Source organism: Elephantulus edwardii, unplaced genomic scaffold (assembly GCF_000299155.1).
Source record: "Elephantulus edwardii isolate Elephantulus edwardi_28Jun2011 unplaced genomic scaffold, EleEdw1.0 scaffold00108, whole genome shotgun sequence".
In the NCBI taxonomy this organism is placed as follows: Eukaryota; Metazoa; Chordata; class Mammalia; order Macroscelidea; family Macroscelididae; genus Elephantulus; species Elephantulus edwardii.
Genome location: NW_006399858.1, coordinates 4,851,481 through 4,875,719, shown reverse-complemented (window position 1 = coordinate 4,875,719; position 24,239 = coordinate 4,851,481). Strand labels below are relative to the sequence as shown.

Sequence of the window (24,239 nt, the reverse complement as noted above, 5' to 3'; positions counted from 1 at the left end):
GGAGAGAAAAACTCTTAAGCTACAGCCGTCTTGAGCAGGTCCTGAGGATACTGCAGGATCAGGCAGGGTTTGATCTGTTGTGTGTCGGGTTCCTATGAGTTATAGTTAGCACCTCATTAACAAATTTATTCTTCAGCTCAGTAGATACAGTTCTTCCTTCCATAAATTCAGTCAAAGGTCTCAGAGCCAATGCCTGTCTTATGCTATTCCCCAGGACCTGGAATTGGCCACAGTGGACCTTGTGACCTACTGCCAGAGGAATAATTATTTAAAGGAAAATTTAAATATTGTTACTGGTGAAAAGAAGAATCAATTCTCTATATTTAGTTGCCAAAAGTGTGCATTGCTGTGCTTAATAAACAGGTGCTAATTGGATAAAAGACTGAAAGGGGATGAGAAAATTTGTAATAGTGGGATTTTACCTTATGTCTCATAGTAAATCCACCCAAAGTAAAACACTGATGGGCTGTAACTTAGTCTTGGTCTTTGCTTATGTAAGTCTTTGTACTAAATGTCACCTGTACTTCTGCCCAGGGCTGTTCCCGACAACTACAAGGTGATTTTTGTGCAAGGAGGTGGGTCTGGGCAGTTCAGTGCTGTCCCTTTAAACCTCATTGGCCTGAAAGCAGCAAGATGTGCTGACTACGTGGTGACGGGAGCTTGGTCAGCTAAGGCTGCAGAAGAAGCCAAGAAGTTTGGGACCGCTAATATGGTCTACCCCAAACTTGGAAGTTATACAAGTAAGTGGTGGGAGGTGAGCCACCCTGGACATTCTGCCCGTGTTTATCATTCTTAATTCTCTTGGGTTTGGTATCACTTACATTGGTGGACTGGCTGTGCTCATTGAGATTGTTAACTGGCTTTTGCAGGAAGTCTTCCAGATTCATTTAAGCTTAATTGTGCAAAGCCTGGTTCAGCTTTAGGTATGGCTTGATCAAGGGCCTCAGTGATGTCTCTAGGTCCTAATCTCAATCTGATATTTCTACATTCAAGAAAACTTCCCCTCTTATTTGGCTGCAGCTGCTTTTGATCTGATTATCTGGATTTTAATGTGTTTGAACATTCTTGTAACAGCCTGTTGTGTGCCTCATTTTGGATGAGCTGCTGTGCTGTGCCCGAGCTGCATTCTGCCTCCAAGGCTGAGCATGGAATCAGCTTCACTGGAACCATTTACGTTGGGAGTTGAGGAGGGCTGGAACCCTAAGAGGAACCCAGTAAACTATAGATAGATGGATGGATGGGTGGGTGGATGGATGGAAGTTGAGTGACAAGAAATAAACATAGCATCCTGTTCTTGACCTTTTCCACCAAATGGTATTTAGAAAAGTGCAGTAGGTCACACTTGTAGCATCTAGGCTGTGAATGCTTTTGTTTCTATGTGGGAAGAAGGTTGGGATATTTTAGCTTGGGAAATGCTTTGGAATCCGTGAATGTTTTACTGCTAAGACAGGAATATCAATCTGGGTAAAAGATAAGAGTTGTTATTGCTGTTGTTATATGTCCTTGAGTTGCCTGTGACTCATAGCGACCCTATGTGCAACAGCCCTAAACCCTGCTCTATCCTGGGCCAATCTTACTGTCTCTGACATACCTACCCCATTATCCCAGTCACTGAATCAACCCATCTCATTGAGGGTCTTTCTCTCCTGCTTGCTCTGTCCCCCCCACCCTCCCAAACATGACATCCCTCTCCAAGGACTGATCTCTCCTTGTAACATGTCCAAAGTATGTCAGACGAAGCTTCAGAATCTTTACCTCCAAGGAGCAGCCTGGTCTCACCCTCTCCAGGACAAACCTGTTTATTCTAGCAATCTATGGTATATTTAATACTCTTCTCCAGCACCACAGCTCAAAGGCATCAATTCTCCTTCTATCATCTCTAGTCATTGTCTAGCTTTCTAATGCATAGCAATTAATTGTGAAGTTTATGGCCTGGATCAGGGGCACCTTAGTCTCCAGATAGACATCGTTGCTCTTTAGTACTCTGGAGAGGTCTCTGACAGCAGACTTTTCCAATGCATTTCTTCTTTTAATTTCCTGGCTGCTGGTACCATGAGTGTTTATTGTGGAGCTAAGCAAATGAAAGCTGTTAACAATCTCAATCTCTTCACCATCTATCATGATGCTGCCAATCGACCCAGTGGTGAGAACCTTTGTTTTCTTGATGTTGATCTTCAATCCATATTGAAGGCTGCAGTCCTTGACCTTCTGCAGCAAGAGTAGATAGACATGGCAAATGCCATACTTTATTCCCTATAATAGAAATTCCAGATCCAAGCACCTGGAGCCTCAACCCGGATGCCTCCTACGTGTATTACTGTGCAAACGAGACTGTGCATGGAGTGGAGTTCGATTTTGTGCCTGATGTCAAAGGAGCAGTGCTGGTTTGCGACATGTCCTCCAACTTCCTGTCCAGGCCTGTGGACGTTTCCAAGGTAGTGTATGTGAAGCTGCTTTAGGGAAACCCACTGTTTGAGTATATTTAGAGGAATTTTAATGTATATTATTTGTTGATGCTTTTGGGGTTGAGGTGGCTATAAGGCAAGATGAAGCTCTTTCTGTTTGTTTGATTTATTTTTAAATTATGATTTGAGAAAAAAATTGATGATAGAACAGGTTAGTTTTCCATCCCACTGTTCCTACATGTTTTGTTTAATGATATTAATTATAACACCCACATTGTAACATCATCCTCCCCACTTCTTCCCTGTGGTCGTAGTTTTCATGAATCCTCTTCTCCCCTTCCTGCCTTTTGAGCCTCATTCGTGGGCAAATGCTCCCCTTCTGGATCGTGTATGTTGCTTGTTAGATGGAGCTGTTTCCCGTAAGCTCTCAGGGTCTAGAGAATGAGGGGAAGAAAGAGCAGTTCGTGATCATTGGTAGAATTCTCACATTCCCTGTGGGAGCTGTCAGTTTCCTGGCCAGTTTACCTTGTGCAGGCATCACCATGTCAGTGGAGGCATGTGTGTTTCTATTATACTGAACAGGTTTTTAGCAGAGCTTCCAGACACACTAGGAAAAAAGGCCTGGTGATATACTCTTCGAAGTTAACCAGTGAAAACGCTATGGACTACAGTCTGATCCACAGCCATCATGGAGGTGGTCCAGGGCTGGGCCATGCTTTGACTCATTGTGTGTGGGGTTGCACAAAGCTGTAGCTGATTTAGCAGCAGGTATAACAATTGTATAAGCAAGGCCAAGGAGTCTGGGGCCAGCAGACGCTGGAGCAGGGCAGCTCCTAATAAAAAGATATGTTCACTACTGATTGTAGAAATTTACCAGCACAACATTTCCAGTCCTTGATAGTGATGGCCTCACAGCGTCTACTCAGGCCTTTGCCGGCTTTGCTGCCTTTACTGACTCCTCACCTGTTTTCGTTAGCAGAGTGTGAGTGACTTGCACTCTATGAGGGAACATGCATATTACTCAGTCTCGGGGGGTGGATGTTGAAGAGCCTCTTCTTGCCTTAGACTCATGTCAACTCCGAGCAGACACAGATTTCATGAGTGGTTTGCTAGGTGGAATGCTCGGAACAGACCACCCGCTGAGTGCACAAAGTGGGTGCCGTGTCTGAGTTTTAAACCAGCTAATCCAGCTGAAAGGCAGCTTGCTTTTTATTATCACCATTCACTGGCAATTCTCAAGGACACCAAATTGAACTTGCTCCTTCCCACTAGGACAGGCTGTTCAGAGAACTTTTGGGTTAATGGTCCACTGGGACCTGGACAACCAAGATCAAACAAAACAAGCCTCAAACAAGGACAGAAATGGCTAGAGAAGAGCTGAGCAAACAGTGTGGTGCACAAGATAAAGAGATGGAAAGTGAGGTGGGCAGAGTCCCGATGACTCTCTGGGGCCATCAGGTCACTGATCACCCTCCCTTGATGGGATTTGAGGCCCCTCATTGGTCCACAGTGACAGGATTAACATACAAACTCTGTTTCTGTAGAGAGTGGTTAATGTATAGTCCTACTTTTGGTTCCCAATGACAGTTGAAAGGAACCGATTGTATTTCATCACCTCCTACTCAGGGCAACCTCATTTGTGTCAGACTAGAACTGTGTGCCATAGGGTCTTCACTGGCTGATGTTTTGGGAACAGCAAGGTCTTCTGGGATGCCTCTGAGTAGCCTTTCAGTTGGCAGCTGAGTGTGTTAACTTCTTGTACCACTGAAAGGGCTCTGGTGGCGCCGTCTGTGGCATGTTGTGTGGCTGACTGGAGGCTGTGTGTCTCCAGTGGTTCTGAGGGAGGGATGGGGAGTCCCATTGCAGCCTTGAGGAGCTGACAGAGGTTTGCTAAGAGAATTGACCTAAAGGTACTGACGTGGGTCTATTTTTTACATTTTAGAGATCGCAGGTATAATTAGAGGTGCATTTGAGACGACTAGAAAGGGGGGTCTACAGAATGAATTCTGGCATACTGTCGAGGCAGAACTGACCCATTAGCAGACCCTCTAGTGGATTTTCTGAGGTAGTAAGTCACATGGGGGGAGATTGCGCCTCTTTTTCCTGCCGAGCAGCTGGTAAATTCAAACCATGTACCTTTGGGTTGGCAGTGCAGTTCATTACTACTAAGCCTCCAGCGCTCCTTACAGAATAAATAGAATACGAACATATATAAAGTTACTAAGATGATGGGCTTGAGTCAGTACCTCACTGGTGACAGATGGACAGACACAGCTCCTGGAGCTTGGGAACTGGGAATCTTGACTGATGCCTGCTCTCCAATAAAGGGTGCTTTAGGGAATGGAATGTGCTCGAAATAGTGTCCCTTCTTTGCAGAAATTGGAAAGGAGGTTAGGAAACTTGAATAAATTTGTGAAAAATGGTCAAGCGCTCCTGAAACAACAGCCTCTGTTCTTCCTTTTTTCTGAAGTTTGGCGTGATCTTTGCTGGGGCTCAGAAGAACGTGGGCTCGGCTGGGGTCACGGTGGTGATCGTCCGCGATGACCTGCTTGGGTACGCGCTCCGAGAATGCCCCTCCATTCTGGAATACAAAGTGCAAGCCGCAAGCAACTCCTTATACAACACACCGCCGTGCTTCAGGTAAAGGTGGGCCCCTCGCTGTGACCTGCTGAGTGGCCCCACTGACTGGACGGCCCCAGATAGCCGTCAGGGTCTCTGCCCACCTCGCCTTCCCCTCTTTCCCGCCCCTGCACTGTGTGGCCCACTCTCCTTCTTGCTCTCTTTCCTTCTTTCTTGGTAGTTTTTGTTTGATGCCGGTACTCCAGGCCCTGGTGGCTTGTCATTAATCCAGAATTGCTCTGAGGATGAAGTACCATGGCACCGTGGCCTGCATGGCAAATAACCAGCTCGGCTTTGAACAAAGGGGCTTTGAGAGGCTGGGCTCCCCAGCTTTCTTTTCTTCCCTGCTGGGTTTGTATGAAGCTGGCGGCCCCTTAGTAGACACGCTGCCCGGGACTCTATTCTAGAGTTTCCCCACAGAGTTCTGTTAGCTGAGTGGGAGGCAGCATCACAGCATTTCCTGGAAGAGCAAGCCTGTCCCCGACCTCTCCCCACATCCATAACAGCTTGACTTAGGGCTTCTGTTACGATCCACTCTGCTAACAATGGCCTGAGAGATCCCACTGGGCAAGTCACTTACCCTCACCACCACGGTTTTCCTCGGGACTAATGCTACTACCTTCCTCGGGGCTGTTGTGAGGATTAGAGAAGTTGGTGTAATCTGTGCCAACATGTCGTATGTCACTTTCTCCTGCAGACCGGTGGATTTGAACCATGTGTCTTTGGGATTGCGACACAGCTATTCCAATTTAAGAAAATAGACGCTGTTGACTCCTTCTCTTCAGCATCTGTCTGGGATGTGTGGGAGGTTTCTTAAAAGAGTGTGAAACAAGGGCAGCCTGTGGTCTGTATGGATCAAGACCTTTCCAGAACTCACCCTTTCGCTACATAGTTTACCACTGGAGGATTGCTGTTGGGTTAGAACTGACTTATACTTAACCCTCCACTGGGTTTTCAGAGATTATAAATCACATGGGAGGAGATTGCCCATCTTTCTCCTGTGGAACAGCTAGTAGATTTGAACTGTTAGCTTTGGGGTTGGCAGCACATATCTTTACCCACTAGGCCACCAGAGCTCCCTTTACTAGAGGAGAGGAGGGATTTTTTCTAAACTTAAAATTCAGATGGCAGTTCCCCGGACTCTCCTCACAGCAGATCTGTTGCGTCCATTCTCACATGTGGTGAAAGTCTGGCGGGCTGCGGGGAGAGTCCAGTGGGCTGCGGGGAGAGTCCAGTGGCCTGCGGGGAGAGTCCAGCGGCTGTGGGGAGAGTCCAGTGGGCTGCGGTGAGAGTCCGGCGGCTGCTGTGAGTCCAGCGGACTCTTAAGTCTGAGCAGGAGTGTCTCATGAGTTAATTGCTCACCTTTTGGTTAGTAGCCCAGCATGTAGTCCACTGTGTCACCAGGTCTCTGACTATTTGACCAGAAGTGTGTACATGTAGCTGGTGGAGACCCCGGATCAGAGTTACTGGCTTACCTTCACTGCCCACCACCACACTCTAGCCCCTCAAACCTCTTTTGTTACTTGTTTTATAAAGGCAAGCCTTAGCGGTCAGTGGACTCGCCGAGACAGAAAATAAAAGTTCTCAGTAACTGAAGAAGGACTGCACACCTGCCATGTGGGCACGGGTGTTTCGGTGGCAGACTGCTTACCTTCTTGTAGGGGACAGAGCTCAGTTCCCGGCCAGCCCACTTCACCTGCAGCTGTCACCTGTCTGATGCCTAACAGCCTTCGTTGTAACATTCAGATCACAAAGGCCCGGTTCACAGCCAGTTGTGGGGGATGGGACAGAACTGGCAGCGTTCCTTTGTGCATGGGGCTCATAGGGAATGCTTAGAGAGCGATGCACTTCTGGAAAGTGGAGCTCGTTGGTGAGCTCACTTTCCAAATGGAGGCAGGATAATCTGTGCACTGCCTTCCCATCCCTGAATGCAAGACCACCACCAGTAAGACGCCTGAACTCTGTGCAACTTTGTGTCATGTAGTATTAGTCCTTGAAAAGGTCTATAGTGGGAAAAGATGTGTGGGTGTATTTTTGTTGTTGTTTTTTTCATCAAAGCTGAAGGACAGGAGGCCAGGACAGACAGTTTGGTTTAGCTGTGCTGCATAAACAGCCTTCACATAGTTTCTTTGTAGCCCTGAGCACTGGTTTAGGGTTGAATATTGGCCCTCATTGTCTTTCTACTTAACCATTTGGTAGGACAAATGAAGCCCAATTAGTGGATAAAGAAAAACATACCTACTCTTTGCTTCTTCCACAAAATAATTTTTCATCTACTAAGCCCACAAGTCTACTTTTGTGGCAGTCTGAGGGGGAATAATTGTAAAATTATCAAAAAACTAAAGTAAACTAAAACCCAAACCCCCCTGAATGCAGGCTACCTTTCTTACACAATGAGCTTGCGCAGGGGAAGGCTGGGAACTGCCTGCCCTTAGCATGCCCCAGGGATGGCATCCCCCAGGAACCAGCCCTGGAATCTCTCCCAGTGGTCACAGTGACCTCTGGGCAATCCCATTCTCCACTCCTGAGTGTTAGGTGGATTTGGTTTGGTTTTCAGCATCTAATATAGGACCTAGTACTCTCTTCCAGCACGCGGCCGTCTGCCATGTGCCAGGCCCTGTACTCAGTATTTCACTCCATGCAAGAGTGGAGTTTTGGAAGTTTGTCCACTGGGTCAGTCTTGAGGAGAACAGCCAGTGGTGTTTTCATGGGACTTCCTGGCATGTTTTTCTAAGCCCTAGTGCCCGGGGAACTCTGGTGGTGTCACTTGTGGGGAGTTGCCTGCTAACCTGAAATGCTGACCTCACTGGCAGTTCTCACCCACCAGGGGCGGCTCAGGAAAAGCAGGGCAGGCTGCTCCCGGGGACTTAGTGCCTCTGAAAACACTCTGGAGGGTCAGCTGTGGGTTGGTGCTGAGTCCAGTGGTTCTGACTCGGAGTCATTGAATGCCTAGTGAATGTTTTGTATTGCTTTTAACAGACTTGTGATGTTTAGAAATATTGAGGTAGTCAGTATTAACTGTTTGCTGTGGATCCCAACAGACCCTTAACTGGTCATGTACACATAATGTGTCTGATTTGTGGGGACTCCATGTGTGTCGGAGGGGCACCTTGCCAGGTGGCTGATGTGTTGAAAGTAGAGCACCAGGCCATTCTTCCAAGACGCCTCTGGGTGGACTTGAACCATCATCCTGTAGGTTGGCAGGTCTGTTATTTTGTACCACTTAGGGACTCCCCAGCTAAAGCAAATTCATCATGAACTTAAATATTATCTTCAAACTTCCTGTTTTCTATACCATGGTTACTCTTCTGTGTCAGCCTTTTTTTTTTAATAAAAAAGAAAAAAACAAACCTCAAACTCTTTGCCGTCGAGTTAGAACTAACTCCTGACTCCTAATGCATCCACCAGCGGGTTTCTGGAGGCTGTAAATCACACAGGATGAGACTGTCCATTTTCCCCACATAGAGTAGTTGGTAAATTGGAGCAGCCAGAAAGCTGTGATAGTTCATAGGAACCCAGCTGGAACTGTCAAATGCTAGGCTCCTAACTGAAAGGTCGGCCGTTTGAACCTACTCAGTGGCTCTGCAGGAGGAAACACCTGGGGATTTTCTTGTGTAAAGATTCTCACTTGAAGCAAACTCTTTTGATTTGATTTCTACTCATAGCAACACTGCACCAAGCAGCCAGGAAACGCTGTCTTCCTCTCTCAGATCTGCTGGAAACAGTCTGGAGACAGTTTGAAGCCATTTGATTATAACACACTGCTGACCATACTAGAAGAGGCAGTTCTCCTCCATCATGGATCATGACAGGTCATGGATCAATCATGACAGGTCGTGGATCATCACAGGTCGTGGATCATGACAGCCTCATGGATTGTGACAGGTCATGGATCATGGCAGGTCGTGGATCATGACAGGGTCGTGGATCATCTCAGGGTCGTGGATCATGACAGGGTCATGGATCGTGACAGGTCATGGATCAATCATGACAGGTCATAAATCATGACAGAGTCGTGGATCATGACAGGTTGCGGATCCGTTATGACTGGTTCATAGATCATGACAGGTTGTGGATTGTAACAGCGTCGTGGATCGTGACAGGGTCGTGGATTGTGACAGGTTGTGGATCATGACATAGGTCACGATAGCATGTAATCCACTTGACATCTCACAGTGGAGGTCAGCGGGGGTCAGTTCCGAGTCTACAACACACGTGTGTGCACGCACACACACCCTAAACATGGTATGCCATAGAATGATTCATTTAATCAATGGGAAAACCTAGATAAGCCTGAGCTACACATTTGCACATGGTACTTATCAGTGAGGAGAAGTCAGTTTAAGGGATTGCTGAGGTTGTGGTTATGTGTCGTCGACTGTGACTGATCCTGTGAACAACATCTGACCCGTGCCCTGTCCTGCCCCATCTTCATGATCTCAGTTGCTCAAACTCATTGTTACAGCCACTGTGTCTAGCTTGTTGAGAGTCTTACTCTCTTTTGCTGACCTTCTACTTTTTCCAGTATCGTGGCCTTTTCCCAGGACTGGTCACCATCTGGAGATAGTATGCCCTAAGTATTAAGATGAAGTTTCACAGTCCTTGCCTCTAAGGAGAACTTTGGTTACTCTTCCTCCGAGTCAAATTTATTTGTTCTTTTGGCAGTCCATGGGATATACTTATCCTTCTTCAATCCCACACCTCAAATGCATTGATTCTTCTGTCATCTTTAATCATTGTCCAACTTGCAGATGCATGCTTTCTTATTTATTTTCCAGAAAAATACCATGGCTTGCTCTGACAATGGAGAGAATTGAGATTAAGTCACAAAGTGGCCTAAGAATTTTGTTGTTCGCAGCCATGAGTTTAGCCTCCAATCTGTGGTGACCCCGTGCACATCAGAACAAGGTGGTGCCCAGTCCTGCACGAGGCCATACTGGGTTACAGATTGGGCCGTTGTATCCATAGGGGGTTTTGTGGACATTTTATGCATGCTACAAGTGGCACAGTTTAAAATAAATTCATTTAAGATAGTTATGTTTTTAAAATGTTTAATTAGCAAACTACTTTCCTCTCCCATATAAAGAAACTGACTCACTGGGGGGAAATAATGCAGTGAAAGGAGAAGTGGTGGATTATGGAAGTGTGTCTTTTTGCCTTGACTTTTCTCATTTTCCCAGAGGGTTTTCATGGGCCCATTTTCAGAAGTAGTTACCACGCCTTTGTCCAGGTCCTTAATTAGGAAGCCCTTTTCCTCCAGGAACCTGTTCAGCGTCATAGCCACACCCACGCATCCCTGACCTGAGAGCGGTGGGTGTGAGGTGCATGGGCTGCCGATGCATAAGGCTCAGGGTCCCTTAGCTTTCAAGATTCCTGCATCCTTCCGGCTTTGTGCACACATTTTGAATTTCATGGAGATGGCTGAGTACGTTAGTAATGAATAGGAATCTAAGAGGACCTTGTGTTAAGTAGAATCATGGAGCCAGACATTTGAAGCTATGGAAAGGGCTCGTGATTTCTTATAGTAAAATACGAGTAACACAAAACTTAGCAGTTTAAATGTATAAAACACTTTTTTTATTGTGATGAAACATATATAACAAAGCATTCATCGTTTCAGCATCTTTGACATGTGCACCTCAGTGACTTTAATTATGTTCGTGATATGATGCAACTACCCCCCACTTGTTCACAGCTGACCCTCCAGCGGGCTTTCAAAGGCTGTGAATCGCAGGGCAGGAGACAGACAGCACAACTCCTTACCTGGTAGGTCACCAGAACTTCCACAACCTTCCATAGAAATAATGGTGGTGCTGTGGTTAAGGCATTCAGCACCTGAACAGAAGGTTGGTTAGAACCTTCCAGCAGCTACTTGGGAGAAAAAGACAGTCTGCTTCTATGCAGGCTTATGGCCTCAGAAGTCTGTGGGTGCAGTTCCACTCTGACCTGCAGGGCTGCACTGAGTCGGGATGCCGTGATGGCTGTGGATGGGCTCCCAGAAGCGGTGCCCCTGCATTTGAGGTTGTGAGGTTCAGTGGTGTTTAGTGCATCCTTGGTGCTGGGTGACAGTCATCTCTGTGACATTCAAGACATTTTCGTCACCTGAAAGGAAACCTCAGTTCCCTTAGGCATTATTTTCCATCTTCAGTCCCAGGAAACCTGGTCTGCATTTCTATTTGTTGTCTGCTTCTAGTGAAATCTATTGAGTCTGTTTCTTTAAAGAACAAAATTTTTCCTCAGCTGTCCTTTCCCTTCTCCAGCGCTGCAGTAAACAGATTGTGTCTTTCCCCTTCATTGCAGCATCTATGTCATGGGCCTGGTCCTGGAGTGGATTAAGAACAACGGTGGTGCAGCAGCCATGGAGAAGCTGAGCTCCATCAAATCTCAAATGATCTATGACATCATTGATAACTCCCAAGGATTCTACGTGTAAGTCAGTACATGGTCTCCCCTTCTGCCTCGTGCATTTAAAAATGTAGTGTGCATACTATGTACCAGCCTCATTTGTAGGGAATTATTCTAAATCAAAGGCATCTTCTCTCTGGAGGTTCAGATCCACCAGTGGCTCCGAGGGAGAAAGATGTGCAGTCCCCTCCCATGCGATTTATAGCCTCAGAAGCCTGCTTGAATCAGTTCTGGGTTAATGCATTGAGTTTGAATTTTGGTAGATGATACTCTCACTCTCTTATAATCCTGAGTGGTCTTTCCTCAAAATCTTTGATCATTGATCCGAAGATCCTTCTTCCAATAAGTTTACATTCCCAGATTCCAGAGGTCAGAGCTTGTGCACACTTTTGGGGACCACCAGTCAACTCACTGCAGGCCTCCTTCCAAAGTGCTAGCCAGCCACACACAGTGAGGCACACAATAAGCAGACAAATGATGGACTTTTCCTTCTCCCTTAAGGTGGGCAGGTGCCAACAATCAGCTAGGACTCATAGCGACCCTCCAAGCAGCAGATTTGAACCTGGCCGCAGCCTGCATCCTCCCCACGATCTCTCATGCTCAAGCTGATTGTGGCTGTCGTGTGTCTAGCCACCTCGCTGAAGGTCTTCCTTGCTTTCTCTTCTACCTTTTCTAGCATGTCTTTTTCCAAGGACTGGGTAGGTATTGGTGAACAAAGATCAAATTTCCCATTGTCTTGTGCCTGTGCATATATATGTTTATGATTTATATACACACACAAAAGCTTTTTATTCACTTATCAAAACCATTAAAAACAAGGCTGAAGATGCCTTTGAATTGTGATGTTGGAGTTGAGTACTGAGCATTTCATAGACTACCAAAAGAACAAACAAATCTGTCCTCACATGCAAACCAGGGTGTGCCTTATGTTGTCAGGGAGGGCCTGTCCTTGGAAAACTACACCACGGTGGGCAAGGTAGAGCATTAGTGAAAGACAGAAAGCCAGTGGGCTTGAGCATGTCAGAGGTCATTGGGATGGTGCGGTATAAGATAAGGTTTTGATCTGTTGTGTTGTTTATAGCATCACCATGAGTAGACATCAACTCAGCAGCACCTCGTAACAACATCAAAGCCAGGATCCCCTTCTTAGCAGTCATGATTTTTAGGATTTAGTGTTGCAACAAAACAAAATAAAACAAAACAGCCCACTAGCTGATCATAGTACGGGGATTTGCACTATCTTTGAGAATTTGGTCCACATGGGACAGTCCTAACTTAGAATTGTGTGTCTTAGTAATGTGTTAACGTCTGACGCATTACCCAGTCCACTTGTGTGTACAGGATCTACGTTCTGGAGTTTCCAAGAGCCAGCTGCTGCCACCTCTGCCCTAAAACTGCTCGTTGCAGCTCGTTTTCTGCTCGTGACTTCTTGGCATGTCGTGGCAGCCTGGCTGGGAATGCCGGGCTTGGCCGGATGCCTTGGCCTTTGTTCTTCTCTGTCATGTGCAGTGTCAGAGCCCTGGCTCACCTCTGGGGAAGGTGCACACTAGTGGTCAGCCTCTTCTGTGGGCTGGGGCTAGGGCCTAGACCCTGCCTGCTGTGTGGATAGGAGGCCAGGGGACCCACAGCGCTTGCCGGAGCTTTTTTTAAAAAAAATTGTTTTATGTTGATTTGTGTACAAAATTTGTATACATTGTGTTGCACACATTCCTTCATTCACATTTTATACAGTCATCCTGTATATTGCATTTTATAAAGCCAGTCACCATTGATCTATGCCCACTATTACCCCACTTTTTCAGATCCATGCTAGATCATTCCTAATTCCTTCAACCCCTCCCTCCACCCACCCTCGGCGACCCCATCATTTCCCTTCTTCTCACATTCAGGCTCCTGCCCTCTCCCCTTCTCCCTTTGGCCTTTTATACACATCTTACTAGTTAACCTTCTATTTTTACTATAATGGTCTTAGGCAGTATTTGTCCTTATTAGACTGAGTTCATTCACTCAACGTAATGCTCTCTAGCCTCTCCCATATTATATAGTATTTTTCAAAATCATTGCTTGCCATAACCTTTTAAATGGAAAGGACTAATAGCCACCCCAGGCTGTTCACGGTCAAGGGCTTGGGGATGTGGCAGGGGATTGGAGCAGGGAGCTACTGACGGGGGGTGAGTCAGCCAATGTCTGAGTGAGATGAGGGGAGAGGGCATCCAGGGACTCTCCAGAAGGAGGGGGCAGGATTCCCAGAGTCATGGTCTGTGGAGCAGAGCCAAGGAGCCGACTTGTGCTGGATTAGAAGGAGAGTGTGGAAAGGCCTGTGGGCCGTGTAGTCCATCCATCCACTTGTGTGTCCAGCAAACGTCTCCCAGGTACTCTCCTGGGCCAGCCTTGAACCAGGCTCCAGGACAGAGGATGAGTAAGTCATCCACCCCATGCCGCATGCTCAGAGCCTCCCTGAGGGAAGCCACCTGAGGTGCAGTGGAAGGACCTGGTTTTCCTTTGACCTGTCACGTCTTGTGTGTGGAACAAAGCAGGTAGAGGACAGAAGGTTGACAGCACCTCTGGGAAAAGTCCAGGGTATTAGAAGCATGAAGCATAGGAGGAAGTGTGGAGACCTCTGAGTCCCTCTCCCGAGGTTCCTTTCCCTTGAAGCACCTGGCCCTGGGCACTTCCCGGAAAGCAGCTGCAAAAGCCGTGGGCAGACCTGTCCTGGGGATGACCCCCTCCCATCACTAACCCTCCCTAGAGCTGCCTCTTCAGGGTAAAGGCCTCTGGAAACGTTCTCCTTCCATTCACCTGCTTGGCTGCCTTCCAGAAAATGCCATCTGGGGCTTGAGGTTTTCCCCAGGAACCCTGTTGATGGAGGCAGCTTTGGGGTTTAGCTCCAACTCTCCTCAGTGTTTACTGGGGAACTGTTCTTTGGGAGTTCTCAGTGTAAGGAAATTTTGCTCTATAAAATTGTGGGGAGAACAGAGCTCAAGAACTTCCACAGGGGAGGAGGGTGGTTCTAACCGGCAGTCGTGGGCAGGCTGGAATTTGCTACATTTTGACCCTTCCCTGTCTGCACCTCTGATGGGGTGGCCCCTTTATCAAGCAGTTCTGGAAGATTTGCTGGTGCTATACCAGCCTGCCCTGCCAGAGGCATCCCAGGGATGTGGGCAGAGACGCCGAGATTAGATGAGGTAGGAAGGCTGCCAAGCCAGTGGCTTGTTCCTTGGCCTCACCGTTGCAGGCCCTGGCCGAGCCGAGCCCAGGCTGGCAGTGTTGGGATATTGGGGATTGGAAGCCTGGCTTTGCCACTTTAATGGCTGTGACTTAGGGCAAAGAACATAGCTTTTCCAAGCCTTAGTTTTCCTGTCAAATGGTTGTAATAGTGCATACTCAACCCTTACGGAGTTGCTCTGCTCACCCAGAGTTCACACCTCTCTGGCCATTTGAATCCACCAGTGATGCCGAAGAAGGGTGGACTTCCTTTGTGTTTTGTAATCCTGGAAACTCAGCGGAGGGGTCAGCTGTGAGTCAGTTCCGACTTGATGGCAATGAGTCTTTGATATTTTTTTGTTATAATAGTCATGGGGACTAAGTGAAAACCCCTGCTGATAAAGAATATATATTGCAGGGGTTAAAAGCAAGGAGATACCGTGCTGGCTAATTTGTATAAAGTACTAGGAACAGTGGTTACCCCATAGTAAGCAGTCCTCGAATGTCGGCCCCTCACTATTTCTGGTTGAAATGCTGTCATTCTCTGATGTAATTCTCTTGTTAGGTTGTTAGGTGCCTTCTAGTTGAGTATGACTCATAGTGACCCTTTGAACAGGAGACCTGAACCCTGTCCTATCCTGTGCCACCTTCATACTTCCTGGCACACTAGAACTCATTGTGGCAGTCACCGTGGCAGTCCCCCTGGTTGAGTGTCTTCCTCTCTTTTGCTGACCCTTCACCCACACTGCATCATGTCCCTTTCCAAGGAATAGCCCCTCCTAGCAACATGCCCAAAGTAAGTCATCGTTCTTATCTCCAAAGAGCACTTATAATGTCCATCTTCTCAAATGATCTGTTCTACATATAAATTAAAAAGGTATGGAGATAGGATGCATCCTTGACTCACTCCTTTTGCAATTTTGAACCGTGTAGTGTTTCCTTGTTCTGTTCTGAGGACGACTTTCTGGTCCTACTGTGTAGGTTTTGCATGAACACAATCAAGTGTTTTGAGATTCCCATTCTTCTCAAGGTCAGCCACAGTTTGTTGTCAAAATCTTTCAAATGCAGTCAAACGTCTTTGCATAGTCAATGAAACACAGATAGGCATTTCACTGGTACTCTTTGCTTTCAGCCAAGATCTATCTGACAGTGGCAGTAATGTCTCTAGTGCCACGACCTCTTCTAAACCCAGATTATATTTCTGATAGTTTTTTGTCAATGTACTGTTCCAGTTGTTTTTATTGTTCAATAATTTCCACACTCTATCGGGTCACCATTTTGTTGTTGTTTTTTTTTTTGAATGGGAATAAATATGGCTCTCTTTTACTCAGTTAGCCGGGTAGATGTCCTCCAGATTTCTTGGCACAACCTGGTGAGCACATACAGGGCAGCATCTGTTTGTTGAAATATGCCAATTGGTATTCCATCAGTTCCTGGGGCTTTGTTTTATGCCCATGCCATTGGAGCAGCTTGAACTTCCTCCTTCACCATTGCCTCTTGATCATAGGTTGTTTCATGAAATTCTTCTGTGTCAATGCATTTTGGTACAGTGACTCTGAATACTCTTTCCGTCTTCTTTTCATGCTTCCTGGATCATTTAATATTTTGCCCATAATGTCCTTAAATATTGCAACTCAAGGCTTGAATTTGTTCAGTTCTGTCAGCTTAAGAAATGTCATGCAGTTTGGCCCTCATGATTTTCTGACTCCTGCTCTTTGCACATATCATTTTAATACTTTGCTTTGTCTTCCCGAGCTGCCTTTTGAAATCTTCTTTTCAGCTCTTTAATTTCTTCCCTTTGCTTTGGCTTCTCGGTGCTCTAGTGCAACATTCAGAGTTTTGTCTGACGTCTGTCTTGGTCTTTTCTTCCTCCTCTGCCTCTGTAATGACCTTTTTGCATTCTTCCTGGATGATATTCTTGATATGCACCCATAGCTCATCTGGTCTTCTCTCATTAGTGTTCAAGGCCTCAAACCTGTTCCTGGGATGGTTTTGAAATTCAGGTGGGATAAATAAACTAAAGGTCAAATTTTGGATTTGATTTAACTTTCTTTAGCTTTAGTTTGAACTTGCATATGAGTAGTTGATGGTCTGTTTCACAATTAACATCTGTGCTGGTTAATTCATTGACAGCTGATACATAGATTTTTCAGTGATTCTTTCTGCAGATGTAATTGATTTGATTCCTTTGCATATCATCAGATGAAATCCATGTGTATAGTCTGTGTTTAAGTTTCTTATAAAAGGTATTTGGAATGAATAAATCATTGTACAGATTTCTATCATTCTATCTCCAGCCTCATTTCTGTCACCAAGATCATGTTTTCTGACTACTGATCCTTCTTCCCTTTTCCCAACTTTTGCATTCCAGTCACCCCATTATTATTAATGCATCTGTTTTTTCTTTCCTCCCAAGAAATGAACAGGTCTGAGAGGAATTCCAAGTGACCCACGTGTGGAGAAGGCAAAAATGGCATGAGGGCAGTCAAGAATGGTTTCTTTTATAGGGGTTTTAGGGAGGACTAGGGAAGATGGTATTTTGCTCAGCATTTGCTGCTGTTAATTAACTTGGGTATGGGCTTTTTATAATTAGGACTTTTCAGGATCCATTGTCTGTTCTGGTATCTGATCTAGTCGCCTTGGACATTTATTAAGTTTCTTCAGGGAGTGATCAGGCTGGGGGCAGCTGGGTCATTCTAACTGTATTCCAGGCTTTAAAGGAATTATTAGTGTGGAGTCATCTCTAGCTACTTCCTGATAAACTGGGGTGGTGCTGGGGTGTTGGTTTCCTGTACGGCCTGAAAGAGGAGCATCGTGTTCTTGTGTTCTTGGGAAGTTGCTTGGGAGATGGTGGTGAGTCGGTCTACTAAAAATCTTGCTATCTCCCAAGCAACTGCACAAGAACATGTGAACACGACGCTCCTCCTTCAGACCTTACAGGAAACCAACAGCAATCTACTGATGCAACTTGATTGCATGTTCCATCGATTTTTGACTGCAAAAGTTGGTAGAAATGATACTTACCCAGCAGGGGAGATACCATGATCACGAAGGTGGTTTTCCTCGTGCTTATCCATTGCACTCTGAATATGTTGACCTCTGTGATTTCCCCAAATGTGGGGAATTTGCGTAATTTGTGGTAGTTGTGAACTGCATTCATGCTATCCCCTTTTATTTAAAAAAAAAGTTGGTAGAAATAATCTATTTCCTCCTCTTTTGGTTTTTGGTATTCACTGGTCTTCCTTATCTGTACATGGATATTATCCAGTCACTCATACCATTTTATTTCAAGATGAATCTAGAAATGACTTTTTTGATTATGAAGGCAACCCCACTTTTCCTTACCTTTTCATTTCTGGCATAGTAGATCATTTGATTGATTCACAATGTCCCATGCCAGTCTAGCTCATTTTGCCAGTACCTAAGTATGTCAATATTTATGTTCCATTTATTTTTTAACAATGTCCAATTTTCCTACATTCATCCTTCTCACATTCCACGTTATAGTCACTAGTGTCTGCTGACAACTTTTCCTCCTCCTTTGTGTTTCCGTATTTGAGGGCTCAGCCTCAGTTGCCATATCTGCTAGTGTACTCTAAGGGTGGTCTGTTGTACTTAGGGTTTTTGAAGACCTGTTACTTCAGAAGTGGATGGCCAGTCCTTCTTCCTAGTCTCTCTTAATTTGAATGCTCAGCTTTAGAACAATATCTGACAAGCAAGCATTTTACAGAAAGGAGCAGGTCAGATAAAAACCATTTCCCCGTTATAGGAATAGCCTGTAGATTCACTGCCACCCCTCCCTGCCCTTGGCACGTGTGTGTTGACCCATTCCTTGCCCCGCCCCACCAGCATCCCCTCCACTCCTGCCTCCCACATTCAACATCTCCCTCCCCCTATCTAGCCCTTGATATGATGGCTTAGGTCTCAATTCACTTCTGTGATGCCTGATGCCTTGCGCTGCTGCTGGTCTGCCGGTCTCTCACACTGCTGCTGGTCTCTCTTGAGTTAAGGAGTCTGTAAGTCCAAACTTCAGGTATTAGTTTTAGAGAAGGTTTTATGACTCAGTTGTGAGAAAAAACCCCTTTGCCTCTGAGCAGAATTCTGCTCCAGGACTGACTTCTTGTGACTTAGTGCCTCTTCCCTTCCTTTTGAAGCACTCTGCTGTCACAGTAGGATGATTTCCCAGGAGAGGGTGATGTGTCCTCTAGATCTTGAATGCAAGTGTTGTTTTCTTGGCCCGAGGGCCTGAAGCTGGTTATATATATAGGTCTTCTCTTTTTTTTTTAATTTTTTATTATTTTGTGTGTGTGTGTGTGTGTGTGTGTACCATCAAATTGGATCTGACTGGTACAGGAGGAGATTGCCTTTTCTCCTCCAGTAGAGCATCTGGTGGATTTGAACTGTGTGTCTCTGGGATTACAGCTTCTTGCCACTAGGCCACCAGAGCTCCTTACATAGGGCTTCTCTTACTGGCATCCCCTGAATGTTGGCTGAGCCTAGTGGAATTCTGGGATGATGACCATTTATTTTCCTAAAACTTTTTTCCTCCTCAGTCACTCCGCAGAGGCCCAGTGTCATGGGTACTGCATAAAAATCTATTGTATGAAGATTTGTTCTTCAGTTTCCAGTAACAACAACAACAACAACAACAACGTTGCTGTTTGGAATAGCGTCTACTTTCTTGACAGAATAGTTTGACTTGAGGCAAGGGTGAATTATAAACAGGTTCTTAATTATCTTTTCCCTCACCTTCAGTGTAAATAGGTGTCTGTAGGGAGTTAAACTGTTAAACTGTTAACCCAAAAGCCTTGCTGCTTCTCTTCTGGTTCAAATCCATCAGTTGCTCTGTAGGAGAAAGATGGGTAATCTCCTGTGTCATTTACTGTCTTGGAGAGTCAGCTATGAGTTGGTTCTAAGTTAATGGCAATGAATTTTGAATTTAAAAAATTAAAATAAAAAGCCAATGTGTTGGTTGTCTTCCTGTAGCCTCCAGCTCCTTACAAGCTCATATGTGTTAGAGTAGAACTATACTCCACACAGTTTTCAATGACTGAGTTTTCTGAAATAGATCACCATGCCTGTCCTCGGAGGTGCCTCTGGGTGGATTTGAACTGCTGGCTTTTGAGATGGCAATTGGATGTGTTAACCAACCAGAGATTTCTTTAAGTTAGATGTGCTCTGTCTTGTTTCAGACCCTCACTTGGTTGCCTGAGGCAGCAGAATATCAAAAGAGAGTAGCCAATGAATTTTTAATTTAAATGTCAGCCCTGAAACCTTGAGTGAAAGAGGCTGGGTTTAGGCTGGTGCCCATTACCAGGCAGTACTCCCTCCCTGCAGCCCTTCTGCCTGGAGGTGCACGCTTGACTCCTATTAACTGGAGCAGGAATTATGTATGTGCCCACAGGGGGAGTGTAACTTTTAATGGGGTTTCCTCACTCTACTTTTATTTGCTGTTTAATTTTAATGACTCTTCCTCTGTAGACGTGCAAGAATGAACTAGAACATGCCCAGGAAAGGGGAGAGGGGGCCACCCCATGCTGTGCTGGGTTTTCTTTCCAGAGGGTGCACCTGCTTTTTCCTTGTGTGTCTTTTAAGTGCTGGGTTTTCATTCCAGGAGAGGACACCAGCTTTTCCTTATGTGTGTTTTAGTTGTCAGTGGAAAGTAATTTTGGAAGCATATTTTCTAAATATGAAGTACTAACCTTTCTTTGGTAAAAATAGACTCATCTCCCATGTTTTGAAGTGGTACCCACACTAGATGGGAGCCCTGGTGGTTCATTGTATCAGGTGTTGGGTTACTTGCCAAAAGGTTGTAGGTTCGAATCCATCAAGATTTATAACCTATGGGGAAGCTCTGTAAGGTCTGTCAGCTGGAAATGACTGGACACTAGTGAATTTGGTTGTACTAGACCCTTTGCTCCTTGGAGGCAAAGGTGATTAAACTTCATCTCAAATACTTAGGGCATCTTGCCAGGAGAGGTTATTCCTTGTAGAAGGACATTATGCTTGGAAAGAGACAGCAAAAGAGAGGAGGACCCTCAAGCAGGTGAGTTGACACAGTGCAGCAATGGCCTCCAGTGTGTCAGTGATTGTGAGAATGACACAGAATAGGACAGGGTTCAGTTCTTTTATTCATAGGATCGCTATGAGTCGTACTTGACTCGATGGCACCTAACAACAACAACAACAGACCCTTTTAGAAGGTGCTAGGAATAAAAAGCCTAACATATAACATTTAACAGAGACTCCTAGAACATTTAATGTTTTCCATACATTGTTCTAGATGGTGTCAGTTATTTCTTTCTAACTACAAAAGCACCAGGCAAGGGAGTGACTTAGGACAGCAGCTGTTTTATTTGCTCCTGGTTTTTTGGGTGAGCTGTCTGTGAACAGCTCCAAGGCCCCTTGCGGCCAAGGCTTGCAGGGTCATATACTGTCTCGTCTAGTGCATGGCCTTGGTCAGAGTAAGTTCCAAGTTCAGTCCTGATTCAGAAGGTGGAGAACTAGTTCCATCTCTTTCTGAGCAGGACTGCAGGGGATTTGTGGCTATTTTTAAATGTATCACGGTCTTTCTGTGTATATTGGCTCATGTAATCTTGATAACAACTCCATGAGGGCTGCCTTTGATTGTTATCCCCACTAAGATGAGGAAAATGAGGCCCAGAGAGAGGTAGCGTGCTCATCCTCATACAGATGGGGAAATTATAGTCCACTAAATGCACTAGAGTAATGAGATCTAATTCCTAGGTCTTACGGTCTCTGGTAAGCTGGATTCTGACTCAGTGACCCAGCAGGACAGAGTAGAACTGCCAGTGGGGTTTTCCAAGACGGAATCTTTGGAGAAGTGGATTACTTCCTCTTTCTACCCAGGTGGCTTTTACTGTGAATACTTTTGATTAGCACTTCCACACACTTAGCCAGTGTGTTATCAGGGGGCCGACAGTCACTCTTTGCTGCTGGATGCCATCGTGTTAGCTCTGGCGCAGAGTGACCTGGACAGCAGAGGGGAGCCCTGGACGGTCCTGTACCGTCCTCACTGTTCTGCTCGGGCCTGGTGGTGGTGGTCATTGTCTCAGTCTCCCTCTCTGCAGGCCTTCCTCTGTCACTGACCTTCCCTTTCTCCCAAGCCTGGTGTCTTTTCTCAAGGACTGGCCCCACAGGATGTGAGGCGGAGTCTCACCATGCTTGTTGCTGAGGAGCGCTCTGGCTAGAATTCTTTCAAGACCGATTTGTCTCTACCAAGTGTTACAAATGAAACAGAACTGGCTCACCACTCTGTTCATTTGCTGGTGTTACAATCTGCTTTTCAGGTGTCCAGTGGAACCCCAGAATAGAAGCAAGATGAATATTCCGTTCCGCATTGGCAGCACCAAAGGGGATGATGCTCTGGAGAAAAGGTTTCTCGATAAAGCTCTGGAGCAAAACATGATGTCCTTGAAAGGGCACAGGTGAGTGCACGCGTGTCTGCGTGCGTCCACGCACGCCTCCCCCTACTGCTTCAGTTTTCACATGCAGAGTCAGGTGGGTCCTGCAGCCTGCCCACCATGGCAGTATTTATGCACCTTGTCACAGAGCTAGTCCCCGGCTGTTTCTAGTACCCTTTGCACTTCCTGGCTGAGAGTATGAGGAAGGTATAGCCTCTTCCCTGGGTGCCATTTTTCATAATTTTCACCCTGGAGCACTTCAGGTCTGCATTTATTTACATACTTGGGCTCCATAGAAGTTTTTGGTTGAGAAGAGAGACGCTCTGTTGAGAACACTTGGAAACCTCTGATCTGAAACCCGTGTGAGGCTGCCCACACAGGGTGGGCACTGAGGGCTGGGACCTGTGTCCCAGGACACTGCAGGGCATTTTTCTGGGCACCAAGACGTTTGTCCCTAGGCCTGGCTGCTGAGAATAGGGCCGCCTGAACCTCTCTGGGTCATGTTCAATTTTGTCCTCACTGTGTAGATTGGATCAAATCATTCCATCATGGTCAATATGTTCTTTATAGATGTAGCAATTTCTCACTGAAAGCGGTCCTTCTAAGGGAGTATAATAGATTTCATGGTTCCCCAGTGAAGAGGGAAGGTGCTAACTAGCAGTGTGCTCAGAGTCCATCATTACAGTAAACACTTCCCTTTGAGGAATAAAGAGGCAGCATTATAGCCTTAAAATTTTTCTCTTAGTACCAATAAGAGCATTTTCACACATTTTCTAAGAATAATGTTTCCTCAGTGATTCCTTCTATATCCCTTGAGTCACTGACATCTAATAGTGAATTGTGTCAGGTACAGTAGTTAATCTTGCATGTTTTATGAAAAGCATATCCTCGCCCTTGAGGATGGCCCCAGGCAGCAGTGAGCGGCCCGCCTGCAGGGTCCTAGCTCCCTTCCTGCTCCATCTCACCTACAGGGTTCCCACCTGATGCATCTCATCTACAGGGTCCTGGCTCCCTGCCCCATCTCACCTGCAGGGTCCCAACTCTTTACCCCATCTTAGCTGCAGGATCCCTGCTCTCTCCCTGTTCCACCTCACCTACAGGGTCCCTACTCACAGAGTCCTAGCTCCCTGCCCCATCTCACCTGCCGGGCCCTGCTCCCTGCTCCCTACCCCGTTACACCTGCAGGCTCCCCACCGACAGGGTCCCAGTTCCCAGCTCTGTCTTGCCTGCACCAGGTGGTAGCGATTGCTGAGTGGCCTGGTGAGAAGAATCACTCACTTCACTTAAGAGTTTTCACCATTTTTTTTTTCTTTCCCAAGAACAGAGTGTGAAATTCCTGTGTGTTAGGTGTGAGCTTGGTGGGCCTTCACATCTGAAGTTCCTGCCTTCCTGCAGGGGCTTCTGGGTGGAAGACTGGGCAGATGGTTTCAGTTGCAGTGACTCCAGGGACGGGTGCTGGACAGAGCGCTGCCTTGACGCGGAGTTGGACACCTTTATCCTAATGGTGGCTCTCTGCATGTCTCAGGTCCGTAGGAGGCATCCGCGCTTCTCTGTACAATGCTGTCACTGTGGAAGACGTTCAGAAGTTGGCAGCCTTCATGAAAAACTTTTTGGAGATGCATCAGCTATGAGCACAGCCTGACTGATGGGTAATCTGTTATTGAACAATGTATGCAGTTTAAGGTGTCGAGGGAATGGTTACCAAATAATGTAATATTTGTCTCAAGTGAGCATGCTTAATATAGATTCTTCTTTTTTCAGAGAACACCAGCAAAATATCAAGAGCTCTGTGGAGCTGGTGGACTTAACAGCCACTCTAATTTAACTGGAAGCACTTAAAAAAAACCTTCCTTTTACTTTTCTAACTAACTAAAACATATTTTGTCTCTGCTGCTAACTTTTCTAGCTAGTTCTCAGGATTCAGATTTGCCTGTGGACTGAGTTCTGCAAATGCAGTAACGGTTTCTAGAGACACACAAATGTTCAGGATCCCCACCATGATGGGGACCCCCAGCCCTGCTGAGTCTAGATCTTTTCCAGAATGTCAGCAGTGTGTTCTCCTGGGCTCAACAGTCAGCATTTGGGATTTTTAGGCCAAAGGCAAACTGTAGACCTTTCTTTATACTGTTAATCTCAGACAGAGATAAAAGAGGCATACTGTATTTTATATAGCAAGGTCTGT

General features: G+C 46.0%; 1 protein-coding gene across 2 annotated transcripts in view; it reads left to right on the top strand.

Annotated features, from left to right (window-relative positions):
- The window catches only part of PSAT1 (phosphoserine aminotransferase 1), a 37,116-nt gene extending 13,374 nt beyond the window's left edge, over positions 1-23,742 (top strand). Inside the window, exons 4-9 of one of the 2 annotated variants that reach the window (XM_006891983.1) lie at positions 535-740; positions 2,263-2,435; positions 4,876-5,045; positions 11,325-11,453; positions 21,944-22,081; positions 23,583-23,688. In XM_006891983.1, the coding sequence (XP_006892045.1) occupies positions 535-740; positions 2,263-2,435; positions 4,876-5,045; positions 11,325-11,453; positions 21,944-22,081; positions 23,583-23,688 (922 nt within the window). Of the gene's footprint in view, positions 1-534; positions 741-2,262; positions 2,436-4,875; positions 5,046-11,324; positions 11,454-21,943; positions 22,082-23,582 lie in introns of both variants that reach the window. The other variant, XM_006891984.1, reaches the window with a different exon arrangement.
- Positions 23,743-24,239: the final 497 nt, after the last annotated feature.